We start from the raw sequence: 14,478 nt of genomic DNA on the forward strand, positions 1-14,478 counted from the left end.
TTCTAGGATCGGGCATGGTGAATAGGCAGAGAACCTGGTTATCAATAATAAGCTCAAACTCATCAGACCCTATGTTTGCTATAAACATAGTGTTGAAGAGGAAGGGTATACTCATAGTAGTAATGCCACAAAAAGGGCTAAGGTCAAGCATAGGCTGACGTAATCCAATAGCATTACCTATCATAGTGATCAAACCGCCTATTCTAATGGGTGCTCGCTCATCCTGGATAAGGTGGTCCAAATTAGCTAACATAAAAGTAGCACCGTTTACTGGACGGTTCTGGGAAGCACAAAATATGATGAAGAGTTCATCACGTGAAACTGAAGTACTATTTGGCTTCTTCCCAAATAAAGTGTGGGTCAGGATCTTATGGAAATAGCGGAAAGCTGGGTTATGTATGTTTCCAGAGAGAAACTCATGTTCTTCGGGCTCATCATTTCCAGTCAGCTTACCCCAAAAGTGTTCAAGCTCTCTATATTCAAAAAGTTCTTCCTGGCTTACAGTGAATGTATCAAAGGAGGTAGGAAAACCCAAAAGGTTGGTGAAGTCTCTAATATTAAATTGGTACTCCATATTGAACATTCTGAACTGGATAAAACCTCTGCTAATTCCTTTTCCATGGCTGGGTAGATAGATTAATGAACTAAGGAATTCTAGTGTGAGTCTCCGGTAGGTGGTGAAATGTCTCAGGATAGGGGAGGTCTCCCATCCTATCTGATTCAGCAAAAACAGGACACTCTGTCTCAGTCCAAGGGCAGTCATAGCCCAATCATCAGCATATAAACTAGGTAGCATCTCTCTAGCGGCTAGTTCTTCAAACTTTTGTTTCTGAGCCATTCCTCTGAACTTGATACCCATACGATCAGAATGTCCCATCTGGTTAGTGTTAGCTAGAGAAAAGAAACATGAGTTTAAGTCAGGATTTGGCCAAATGCCGAAAGAAGAAAAGAATTATTATTATATATATATATATATATTTTTTTCTTTTTTAATAAATCAATAATGAATACTAAATAGAAATTAAAAGAATAATTAAGAGAAAAATAGGGAAATGATAATAATAATAGAATAATAAAATAACAAATTTATTTGTGGGTTGTCTCCCACTAAGCGCTTTGTTTAAATGTCGCAAGCTCGACAAATAAACTGTTAAATATAGTCTATGAGTCCTGGGGGCGTTTCGTCTAAGTGTAGAATTTGCGAATCCTCGTTGGTTTCCACATAGTGATAATGTTTCAGACGTTGCCCGTTTACGGTGAACGGTTCTGTAGATTGTCCTTTTATTTCTACCGCTCCACTGGGAAAGATTTTAGTGATATGAAAAGGTCCTGACCATCTGGATCGTAGTTTTCCCGGGAATAACTTTAGTCTAGAGTTAAATAAAAGTACTGCGTCGCCTTGCTTGAAGATTTTCCTTGATATACGCTTGTCATGCCATTGTTTTGTTCTTTCTTTATAGATTTTGGCATTTTCATAGGCGTCTCTTCTGAGTTCCTCTAATTCGTTTATGTCAAGGATTCTCTTTTCACCGGCGGCTTTATAATTCAAATTTAAATTTCTAATAGCCCAATAGGCTTTATGTTCTAATTCTACCGGGAGGTGACAGGATTTTCCATAAATGAGCTTAAATGGGGTCGTCCCTATGGGAGTTTTATAAGCAGTTCGGTATGCCCACAAAGCTTCTGGTAATTTCAATGACCAATCTTTCCTTGAAGTGGCGACCGTTTTTTCTAGTATTTGCTTGATTTCTCTGTTAGATACTTCCACTTGTCCACTGGTTTGAGGGTGGTAAGGTGTTGCTATCCTATGTCTCACTCCATATTTAAGTAGTAGTTTTTCGAGTACCTTGGATATAAAGTGTGATCCACCATCACTGACTACTATTCTTGGGATGCCAAATCTCGGAAATATTATATTTTTAAAGAGTCTAGTTACTACTCGGGTGTCATTTGTTGGAGAAGCTATAGCTTCGATCCATTTTGATACGTAGTCAACTGCCACGAGTATGTATTTGTTACCGAAAGAGGATGGGAAGGGTCCCATGAAGTCTATCCCCCACACGTCAAAAATCTCTACTTCCAAAATACCTTTTTGTGGCATCTCGTCACGTCTAGATATGTTTCCCGTGCGTTGACATCTGTCACACTCCTTAATAGCCGCATGTACGTCCTTCCATATAGTAGGCCAATAAAAGCCAGCTTGTAGGATTTTAGAGCAGGTCTTGGATGTACTTGTGTGTCCACCATAAGGCGCAGAGTGACAGTGTTGGATTATATTTTCTACCTCTTCTTCGGGTATACATCGACGGAAAATACCATCGGGGCCTCTTTTGAAAAGTAAGGGGTCATCCCAGTAATAGTGTTTTATGTCGTGGAAGAATCGTTTCTTCTGCTGGTAAGATAAAGTAGGTGGAACTATTCCGGCAGCTAAATAATTGACTAGATCAGCGTACCATGGTGTGACAGATATAGCTAAGGTGGTTTCTACTTGCATGTCGGAGTTGTTCTCTTCCAAAGTAGCTATGAGTTTATCATACGAGAAATCATCATTAATGGATGTTCTTTCCGGTTCAAGGTTCTCAAGTCTAGAGAGGTGGTCTGCTACTACGTTTTCAGTTCCTTTCTTGTCCTTGATTTCTAAGTCGAATTCTTGTAGTAACAAGATCCATCTTAGGAGTCTAGGTTTAGCATCCTTTTTGTTAAAAGGTACCTGATAGCAGCGTGATCGGTGTAAACTATTATTTTGGCTCCTACCAGGTAAGAACGAAATTTATCTAGCGCAAATACCACTGCTAGGAGTTCTTTCTCGGTTGTGGCATAATTCATTTGCGCTTCATCCAGGGTTCTGCTAGCGTAGTATATAACGTGAAGCTTTTTATCCTTTCTTTGTCCTAAAACAGCACCTACAGCATAGTCACTGGCATCGCACATTATTTCGAATGGTTCATTCCAGTCTGGTGTCTGCATAATGGGTGCGGAGATCAATGCTTGTTTAAGAGTTTGAAATGCTTTTAAACAGTTATCGTCGAATATGAATTCAGCATCTTTCATCAACAGTCCGGTTAAGGGTTTAGTTATCTTAGAGAAGTCTTTGATGAATCGTCGGTAAAAACCGGCGTGTCCTAAAAAACTTCGTACTTCTCTCACAGTTCTTGGGGGTTGAAGATTTTCGATTACCTCTATTTTGGCTTTGTCTACTTCGATTCCTCTGTTCGAGATGATGTGTCCTAAAACAATTCCTTCTTGTACCATAAAGTGGCACTTTTCCCAATTAAGTACTAAGTTTACTTTTACACATCGCTCCAGAACTCTTTCCAGGTTTTCAAGGCATTCTTCGAAACTTTGTCCGTATACAGAAAAGTCATCCATAAATACTTCCATGATGTTTTCGAGAAAGTCGGCGAATATTGCCATCATGCATCTTTGAAAAGTTGCAGGGGCATTACACAGACCAAACGGCATTCGTCTATACGCGAAGGTACCAAAAGGGCATGTGAATGTTGTCTTTTCTTGGTCATCAGGGTGAATTGGTATTTGAAAGAAGCCTGAATAACCGTCTAAATAACAGAAATGTGAATGTTTAGCTAATCGTTCTAACATTTGGTCAATGAATGGTAAAGGGAAATGATCTTTTCGGGTTGCTTTGTTTAGTTTCCTATAATCAATGCACATTCTCCATCCCGATTCGATTCGTTTAGTTATAGTTTCTCCTTTTTCGTTTTCAATAACGGTTATGCCTCCTTTCTTTGGTACAACGTGTACAGGACTAACCCATTTGCTATCAGATATAGGATATATAATACCTGCTTCTAATAACTTGGTTATTTCTTTCTTTACTACCTCACTTAGGATCGGATTTAGTCTTCTCTGGTGTTCCCTAGAGGTTTTACAGTCTTCTTCTAACATGATGCGGTGCATACAAATAGAAGGGCTTATTCCTTTAAGATCGGTGATGTGGTATCCTAGTGCGGTTGGATATTTTCTTAAGATATGTAGGAGTTTTTCTGTTTCGAGTCTTCCTAGATCTGCATTAACTATCACAGGTCGTTCAAGTTCTAAGTCTAGGAATTCATATCTCAGATTTTTGGGAAGTGTTTTCAAATCAGGGGTTGGTTTGTTAAGACACTGCGTAGGATCCGGTGTTGTTGCTAGGCATTGTTTAGATTTGTCCTCTAAAAGATAGTCTGATGCTTTGTCTTCTCCTGACTCTGCTTCTTTTATGCATTCATCGATGATATCCATGAAGTAACATGTATCTTCTATTGCAGGTGCTTTCAAGAATTGGGAAAGAATGAATTCAATTTTCTCTTCACCTACTTCGAAGGTGAGTCGTCCTCGTTTTACGTCTATGATTGCACCGGCAGTTGCTAAGAATGGTCTTCCTAGTATAATAGGTGTCGTATCATCTTCTCTAATGTCCATAATTGTGAAGTCAGTGGGAATGTAAAACTGACCTATGCGTACGGGAACGTTTTCAAGGATTCCTACAGGATATTTGATGGAACGATCTGCTAATTGCACAGACATTTTGGTCGGTCTTAATTCTCCCATTTCCAGTTTCTTACATATGGATAAAGGCATAACGCTAATTCCGGCTCCTAAATCGCATAAGGCTTTGTCGATGACAAATTTTCCTATGTGACAGGGTATAGAGAAACTACCCGGATCCTTGAGTTTAGGGGGCATGTTTTGGATTATAGCGCTACATTCGGCAGGGAGTGTAACGGTTTCGCTATCCTCAAGTTTCCTTTATTAGAAAGAATTTCTTTTAAGAATTTAGCATATGAAGGCATCTGCGTAATAGCTTCGGTAAACGGAATTGTAACGTTTAATTGTTTAAGGAGATCAACAAATTTTCTAAATTGGCCTACATCTTTGGTTTTAACAAGCCTTTGAGGGTAAGGTATAGGTGGTTTGTAAGGTGGTGGAGGTACATAAGGTTCCTTCTTTTCTAGGGTTTCCTTATTACTCTCTTCCTTTTCCTTAGGTTCACTTTCCTCAGTAGATTTCTTAGGGTTTTGGTTTTCTATCCTTGGGTCAGACGGTCCTTCCACTTCCGTTCCACTTCTTAATATAATTGCATGAGCTTGGCTTCTCGGATTGGGTTGGGGCTGTCCAGGGAATGTACCAGTTGGTGCAGCAGTAGGTGCTTGTTGTTGAGCTACTTGAGATATTTGCGTTTCCAGCATTTTGTTATGGGTAGCCAGGGCATCTACTTTGCTTGCTAGTTGTTTAAGTTGTTCGCCAGTGTGTATGTTCTGGTTTAAGAAATCTTTATTGGTTTGTTGTTGGGAAGCTATAAAGTTTTCCATCATGATTTCCAAGTTGGATTTTCTAGGGGTATTATTGTTAGGATTCGGTTTCTGATATCCCGGAGGTATAGATGGGGCTTGATTTGGAGACTGTCCAGGTGCGTATAAAGCATTATTACTCTTATATGAGAAGTTTGGATGGTTCTTCCAATTTGGGTTATAGGTATTCGAATAGGGGCTTCCTTGAGCATAGTTTACTTGCTCTGTTTGGATTCCAGTCAAGAGTTGACATTCCGCAGGAGTGTGGCCTTGGATTCCACAGACCTCGCAATTCTGAGTTACAGCAACCACGGCGGCTGGAGGTGATACGTTTAAACTTTCAATTTTCTGGACCAAAGCATCCACTTTTGCATTGACGTGATCAAGGTTACTTATCTCGTACATGCCAGTTTTCGGTTGAGGTTTTTCCACCGTTGTTCGTTCGGTTCCCCACTGATAGTGGTTTTGGGCCATGCTCTCGATAAGCTGGTAAGCATCAGCGTAAGGTTTGTTCATTAGTGCACCACCTGCAGCGGCGTCTATTGTTAACCTTGTATTGTATAAGAGACCATTATAAAATGTGTGAATTACTAACCAGTCTTCCAAACCATGGTGTGGGCAAAGTCTCATCATGTCTTTGTATCTTTCCCATGCTTCGAAAAGAGACTCGTTGTCTTTCTGTTTAAATCCGTTTATCTGGGCTCTTAACATAGCTGTTTTGCTTGGTGGAAAATATCGGGCAAGAAAAACTTTCTTCAACTCGTTCCATGTGGTGACTGAGTTGGAAGGAAGAGATTGAAGCCATCTTCTAGCGCTATCTCTTAATGAGAAAGGAAAAAGACGAAGTCGAATTGCCTCTGAAGTGACACCATTAGCTTTAACAGTATCAGCGTATTGGACAAATACGGATAAATGAAGGTTTGGATCTTCGGTAAGATTTCCAGAGAATTGGTTCTGTTGCACAGCCTGCAACAACGAAGGTTTAAGTTCAAAGTTGTTTGCTTCGATTGCGGGCGGAGCAATACTTGAATGCGGTTCATCTTGCGATGGAGCGGCGTAATCTCTAAGAGCACGAGCTGGTTCTGCCATCTCGGTTAAAGAAGGAAAATCTTTGAGATCAGGAAGGTCTATAGGAGGGAGATTGTTTTCAGCACGATATTCCCGAATTCGTCGTAAGACTCGGAGATATAGTTCGATATCGTTGATTCGTAAATAGAGCGGTTCGCCTTGAGAGCGAGTGCGTGGCATACAAATCAACGAAAGAAAGAAAATAGAAGGAAAAGAAACCTTAGTCTCTACAACGTAACGGAAGAGTTACGATATCGATTGAATAAAAATCCCCGGCAACGGCGCCAAAAACTTGATCGCGACTTTATGAGTCGAATTGGGATACAAACTGCAAGTGCACAGTTCTATCGCGTAGTTTTAAAAGATATCGATCCCACAGGGACTTATGAATCGATATAACGTTATCTAAGGTTACTACGTAAATCTAAGGTGAAAATGTTTGATTGTTTGGGAAAAAACTAAGAGCTAAACTAATATCTAGATTAAATATCAATAAAACGGATATCGGTATGTAGTTCGTCAAAACTAGGGAATCAAGTCTTTGTCGGCTTCTTGGTTTTAAAATGAATCGTTTCGGTTAACTTTATTGGTTAAAGGTTCTATCTCAAACTCTCGCTCTGTTGAATAAACCATGATTTTATATTAATGTTGCTGTCACTTATAATTAAGTCAAAAACCATATTTTGAAAGCAATAAAGTTGCAGAAACTCTTTTTAAGAAAATACTGACCGTTTTAAACACCCTTATCTCAAACTCTCGCTCTGTTGACTTAGGTTATATAATTAAATCCAAATGCTTAACTCTCGTCCTCACATTCAATCTTTAAAAATACTTTGTGGAAAAGGTCAGAATTTAATTAACTCTAAAACTTGCTCTCGCCCTGATCTAGAATTAATGCCTAACTTACACTGTCCAGTTAAAATCTCAAACTCTCGCTCTATTGATTTTAACTTCTTTATGTCTTTTACTTTTGTAAAAAATCTTGTTATTAAACCTGTAAGTTGAGACCGTAAAAAGATTGATTTTGATTTTAAGTTTAGATAGACCGACTCAGTCTTGATCCCTTATTCTGCTTACTTTACATACCGATACCTAGGCAAATTAGCCAGACATGCTAAACAAATAAGAATTTATATCATGCATAAACAGACTCATTCCAGGCGGATAATATAGATAAATAATAAAACAAAATATTAAATAATGATTAAAGAACCTGAATGCGTAATACAATAGTCTTGAACACTCCACCACAAGCCGGTAGGATTTGTTCTTGGATTCTTCAATTAAACAGTAAATTAAATCAAGGAAATAAAACTGGAATATAACGTAAGGTTAAATCCAGTATAAAGTTGCACAATAGTTTCCGGTGTAGAAACTATTATGCGAAAAATATCTAGAAGCTGAAACGGGAAAGGTAAATTTTGCAAGGGAAAAAGAATGTAAAGCTTGCAAAAGAAATAAATAAAATAAACAATGTTAAGTGCTGGAAAGGAAAAAATAAGCAAAAGGTGTGACAAGAAAATTTGGCAGAGCTTCGGCAATATGAGCGTGGAAAAACCGAGACTTTGAAACTTCCCCATTAGCTGCTATTTATACAGCTGCTGGTGTAACTGCTTTTCAAGGGTTTCCGTGTGCGTGGTCTCGTTCCGAGGGTTAAGCGTGCGTGGAAATAGCTTTCAACGTGGTCAGTTGAGTTCCTTGCGCCAAAAATATAGAGGACTGGTGTGACGTTCGTCACACCATGTGTGACGCTCGTCACAGGAGTGCTTTTAGTGTGACGCTCGTCACAACCCTTGTGACGCCCGTCACAGGCATAACGTGCACTTTCTTTGGGCTGGGCTTGGTCTTTGTTATTTGTTTCCTTTTTATTCCTTTTTACACCTCCTTTTCTTCCCTTTTTCACTTGTTCTTCAAAATAGACTACCTGCGACAATTAGGAAGAAAATACCACGTAATATCCCATAAAATGCAGTAAACCGAAAGTAAATGATAATATAATCTAATTGAATTAAGTCTTAAAATGTGATATAATTTCGTGTTATCAATTAAACATGTTTGTTCTGATGACTTTTCTAAATAAAGCAAACCAGGGCAACGTGGACATGTTTCTTACAGTAATTGCATTCAATATATTTTTATGTTGAGGTTTTATTGGAATGACATATGTTACCAATTTTTTTAACATTGTTCTTAGATTCATAACCTAGACCAACTTTATTATATGGTGTTGTTTGATTACCTAGGAGAATATTCAAGTTATATCTTCTTTTCGTGAATTTATCATGTGTGTTTTTTAAATCAACATTTTTACTTTTCAAAATATTGCATGATCACACTTGGTATATTAAGCTAAGACTTCGTGAGAAGAGAAAGAGTTTTGAATTAAAACATTCTATCTCTCTTTAATATTTCTTCCAATAGGTTTTTAGTTTCAAGTTCAAGGGAAGAAATAGTGGTTTTAGAGGTAAAGGCAAGATGGTTTAGTTTACTTATTTCTTTATTTAATTTCTTACAAATTTGAAATAAATCATGATAAGAAAAATTTAATGTTACATCATCTTCTTCATGATTTTCCATGAGATAAATGTTTGTTGCTTCCTTATATGAGGATTATATGGCATTGTCATCCTAAGATATATATGCTTTCTTTGCTTATCTTTGACGTTTCTTAAGTTTTCTTTGATTTTAATGTTGGTTTCTTCTCTAGTTCTAGTTTTGAGGGAAATATGGTCTTACGTGTCATTTCTTTTCGCATTGATGGCGTGTAGGAATGAATGAAGATCCTTATTCACTTTGCTTCTAAAGCTTTAAAGTTTGTTTTTTGTGCCTTAGGAATTCCTTGAATTTTTGAAACATGAGTTCCATGTTTTTATTACTTTAACTTTGGCAGTATTCATCTTCTGAATCCATGTCTTTTATGTTTGTAAGTTTTAATGCAAGACTTTTCTTCTTCTTCTTGTCACCTTCTTCATCATAAGCTAGTATCTTCAACTCCATCTCATGTTCCTGTAATTTACCAAATAGAGTAGCCAAGTTCGTGGATGATAAGTTCTTAGATTCATAAATCATGGTTATTATAGATTTCCAATTACAATTTAAGCATCTAAGAACCTTTACAACTAATTTCTCATTTTGAAAAAAAAAACCCAAGGGTTCTCATGTAATTTACAATGTTGAGAAAGCTTTTATGCATATCATATTTATTATATTCAAGTTTTATTCTAAAGACTTCATATTAATGAGTAAATGTGTTCATTCTTGCCCTCTTTACATCAGTTATACCTTCATGGGTAACTTTGTGGGTGTCTCATATTTCTTTAGCGGTATCACAGTGTGAAACACACAAAAACTCATCAAGACCAAGAGTGGTAATGATGATAGTTTTGGATTTCAGATTGCGCTGCACTTTTTCTCTTTCCTCTTTTCTCTAGCTATCTTCCTTTTAGTTAACCATATCATTATTAACTTTTTGTGTGGAAACAAATTGACCATTTTTCATAGCCTTCCACATTTCAAAATGTATCCCTTCTATGAAGATTCTCATCTTCTTTTTCTGTAAAGCATACCCTTCTCCATTAAAGGATAAGAGTTTGGTAAGTGAATCATTTGAATTCATTCCTTTTCTCCTGGAAAGATTAGTTTTGAACAAGAGTTAGGCTCTGACACCACTTGTTGAACAAGTGTTTCCAAACACAAGAGGATGAGATGAATTGTGAAGTGTATAAATCGTTATTAATTTAAAAATTATTTTACTTTGAAGTACAATTTATGTTAACACAAATATAAAGTAGAGGGAAATAGAAAGAAAGATTCAAAGAAGAAATAAAATTAAACAAAAATTAAAGATATAGGGTTAGAGATATTGCACCATGATTTATAGAGGTTCGCCTACCACTTGGTCCACTCCTCTCCCTAAAAATTTATTTTTGAGAGTTCCACTAAATTAATATTTTGAGCTTTTAAGGATATGACCATAAACCTTATTATAAAATATGAGAGTTTTATACAAGCTAATACCCCAAACTAAGCAGAGCTTTTGACGGCTAAGCTCACAAACCAAAAAAATATTTTATCGGCTAATCTCAAAACTAAACAAATATTTAACCAAGACAATATCAAGAACCAAACATATATTTTAACAAGACAATCTCAAGAACCCACAAAATCAAACAACAGAATTGTTCCCTTCGGGAAACATAAATGGATGTTTCAGCTTCACGAAGGAACCATAAATGATAAGAGGTGGATAATTGTTGATCTTGGATAGAGACTTTAATCTCCTTTATGGAATGTTAACTAGGGGTGGACCTGAATGGTTAGCATTGTTGGTGTAAGCCCTAGAGGCCAATACTTTTTGTACTTGTATCGAATTATTTATTAATAATAAAAGGCTTTTTCTTTATTATGGTTGTTTAATAAAGTCCCTGGAATAGATAGTCCGTTTAATGTATCAAGTGTGACTTGATCATGAGAGCACATTAAACATAGGGACACTATTCTTAAAGTATCCGTAGTCGAGCTTTATTGTGAAGTGGGATAACATTAAAGCATTAAGACTATTATGTTTGTAGACTGACGATCACATCTCATGGATCATGGATAAAGAGTTATCAAGTCTTAAACATAGGTATGAATATTAAGAGTAATATTTATACCGGATTGACCCGCTATGAGAATACTATATAGAAATTTATGCAAAGTGTCATAAGTTATTCTCATGGTGATAATGGTGTATACCACTCTTCGACCTGAAACCACTATGGATCCTAGATGTAGAGTCGAGTGCTTTATTGTTGATCCAACGTTGTCCGTAACTGGATAACCATAAAGACAGTTGATGGGTACTCCACAAAGCATGTTGAGGGACATGAGTGTCCTAGATGGAATTTGCCCATCCTGCGTAACAGGATAAATGTCTATGGGCCCAATATTGAACTGGACAAGGATGACACGGTCTATACCTTGTGTTCAATATAGACATAAGGGCAAAGGGGTAATTATACACATAATCATTATCACAGGAGGTTTTGTCAGATCACATGACATTTTCGTGTCTTGGGTAGCAGTGATGTGTTGCTAGATACCGCTCACTGTTTATTATGTTAAATGCGTGATTTAATATAATTGTCAACGTCATGAAAACCTTCAGGGTCACACACAAAGGACGGATTGATGAGAAATAGAGTAACTAAGGAACACCGTAAGGTACGGTGCACTTAAGTGGAAGACAAAATATGGTAAGGTACCAAATACTTAAGTGATTTTGGCATATTATGAGATATGGGCCAAAATATACTTAAGTGGGCTTTTTAGCTTGAAGCCCATACAAGTGGTTCTATAAATAGAACCCTTGGGTAGAAGCATTCTCACTCAAACTCAACTCAAGTGAAGACTTGGAATTTCGTTTCCCTCTCTCTCTCACTCAAAGCCTTCATTCGTACCAGCTAGCACTGAGATTGAAGGAATCCGTTCGTGTGGACTGAGTAGAGACGTTGTCATCGTTCAACGTTCGTGATCGCCACAAGAGGTAACGATTCTATCACTGATCATGCCCATTCGTAAGGATCACTAAATGGAGAAATTTTTAAATTCCGATGCGCCTTGGATGGCAATTCTCCTTTAGTGGTATCAGAGCCACTTACGAAACCATGAATCGGATTACTGTTTTTGTTCTGTAATAATATGATTAAAACAGAATGAATCAAATATTAAATTTAGATCGATCAAGTTATATATATGATATATATAATCCTGATGCAAAATACATTATATATGATATAGTGTTCTCGTTTCGTTCATTCAAACACTCAATGATTGTTTTCCTTTGAGCGATGAATGGTCGTTTGCTTCTTGATCCGACATTAGTATGGTGAAGCAATGACGTGTTGATCAATCATACTGAATTAACAATCGAGATGTGTTTGACGGTCTGAAATTGGTGCATCAGGGTTAGTGACGGCACAAGGGTTGTGTTGTCGGAGAGTTATGCGATTGGGGTTGTGACTGCACAAGAGTTGTGCTTTCTAAACACTTTTTGGAACAGTGTTAACCGGTTAACGCATATGGTTAACCGGTTAACGCAATACGAAATAAATTTTTTTAACCTTTTCAAACAGTGTTAACCGGTTAAGCATTTGGTTAACCGGTTAACGCAAGACGGAAAACAGTTTTCCAAGAGATTTTCAAACAGTGTTAACCGGTTAACGCATTTGGTTAACCGGTTAACGCAAGGCAGAAAACAATTTTTTAAACAGATTTCAAACAGTGTTAACCGGTTAACGCATTTGGTTAACCGGTTAACGCAAGGCAAAATTCACTAACTCAGTGCTTTAAAGTATCAAGTGTTGATGCGAAAAGCAACGTCGATTTTAAATGAATTGTTCATTAAAAATTATCGGCCAGGGGCGCTGCCCGGGCAGCGGACCCCCGGCTAACTCTGCGTAGTGTGATCGGTCGTCGAAATTTACTTTAATTTTAATTAATTAAAGGAATTAATAATAATAATAAAGTGTTTATTATTGTCTTGTGGTGATCGGTTATGGCCTTAGTTTTCCTTTATTTTGCTTTGGGTTTTAAAATACGACCTGCGTGTCGTGCCTCTCTCTTAATCTCCCAAATATAACTTCTTTTCTCATCTCACTCCCTCGTATGTAAAACGAGTTTCTTTTATATAATGTAATGATATGAAGAAAGCAAAGAAGTTAATGCCAAAAGAGGACAACCTTGAAGATCTTGCTTGGAGAAGCTTAGATCGTTGTTAGGTTAGCTTAGGTTCTCTCATTGGCTTGGGAGAACAATTGCGCTAGGGGCCATAACTGTTTCATTATGTATGTATGTATGTATGTTGATGCATGTGAGAGACGGTTTATATGATAAACAAGCCGGTGAGATCAGAAAAATTGCAATTCCCTCAAATTAAATATTAAGTTTATGCTTTCCAAGTTTTAACACTCATCAAGACTAATATCGGATAATGTAGGTTTTGCCTACGCGAGGTGCATGATCTATATATTAGTAAGGTGCGATGGGATAATTGTAATATCCAACTGTTAAAACAATGGGTCAAACTTAACTAAACAAATTATAAGAATATTATATATGTTTGCTTTCCAAGTTTTAGCACTCATCAAGACTAGTATCGAATAATGTTGGTTTCGCCTACGCGAGGTGCATGTTTTGTATTAGTTAAGGTGCGATGGGATAATTGTAATATCCAACTACTAAAACGATGAGTCAAACTTAATTATAATTTTATTATATATGTTTAGAAGCAAGAGTTGGGAATGATCCATATGATGGATTGGAATAAGGAGTTATTCACCCAACTGAAATTTTCGAGAGTTGTATGAGATACAATTGGAAGGAGTTCCTACCTAAATAACCTAGTTTTGTGTAATCCGCCTACGCGGACTTAGAACGAAGTGAAATATGGATCTCGACCCACTAGAAAATCTTCCAACGGGATTTTCCGAATCAAATGATAAGGGTCATTTGTTTTGAGTAAAATAGTGGAAGCATATTTAATTAAAGGCCTAATTAAATATGTCAATGATACTTATATTTTCATTAATCCTTATGTAGATAACCATGACAGCAAACACCTCTAACAACATTTTGCGATCAATCCTTGATAAGGAAAATTTGTCTGGGATAAATTTTCTGGATTGGCACTGAAACCTGAGGATTGTCCTCAAACATGATAAAAAGTTGTATGTCTTGGAGACACCTGTTCCTGAAGAGGAACCTCCTTGTTCTGCACCTAAGGCAGAAAGAGATGCTTATAAGAAGCATGTCGATGATGCCAATGAAACTGCTTGTCTCATGCTAGCTACCATGAACTCAGAATTACAAAAGCAATATGAGAACATGTCAGCGTTCGATATGATCGAACACCTGAAGATGCTCTATCAAGAGCAAGCAAGACATGAGAGGTTTGAAGTTTCAAAATCCCTTTTTTAAAGCAAGTTAGCTGAGGGAGCCCCTGTAGGTCCCCATGTACTCAAGATGATTGGGTATGTGGAAAACCTTGAGAGATTGGGTTCTCCCCTCGAAAAGGAACTTGCGACTGATTTAATCTTGCAATCGTTGCCAGATGGATTCAGTCAATTTGTCCTAAATT

The 14,478-nt window shown here is 37.2% G+C and overlaps 1 protein-coding gene and 1 pseudogene across 1 annotated transcript; one reads left to right on the forward strand and one right to left on the reverse strand.

Annotated features, from left to right (window-relative positions):
• Window positions 1-4,251: 4,251 nt before the first annotated feature.
• LOC127126342 (uncharacterized) lies at window positions 4,252-4,922 on the reverse strand (the record flags this gene model as incomplete). Its single annotated transcript, XM_051055254.1, has 2 exons — window positions 4,252-4,737; window positions 4,782-4,922. Coding segments are annotated over 2 exons (627 nt in total), but the record flags the coding sequence as incomplete, so codon positions are not given.
• Window positions 4,923-5,895: 973 nt separating this feature from the next.
• LOC127133792 (uncharacterized) lies at window positions 5,896-5,995 on the forward strand (annotated as a pseudogene).
• The last annotated feature ends 8,483 nt before the right edge of the window (window positions 5,996-14,478 follow it).

Source organism: Lathyrus oleraceus, chromosome 3, assembly GCF_024323335.1.
Source record: "Lathyrus oleraceus cultivar Zhongwan6 chromosome 3, CAAS_Psat_ZW6_1.0, whole genome shotgun sequence".
Classification (NCBI taxonomy): Eukaryota; Viridiplantae; Streptophyta; class Magnoliopsida; order Fabales; family Fabaceae; genus Lathyrus; species Lathyrus oleraceus.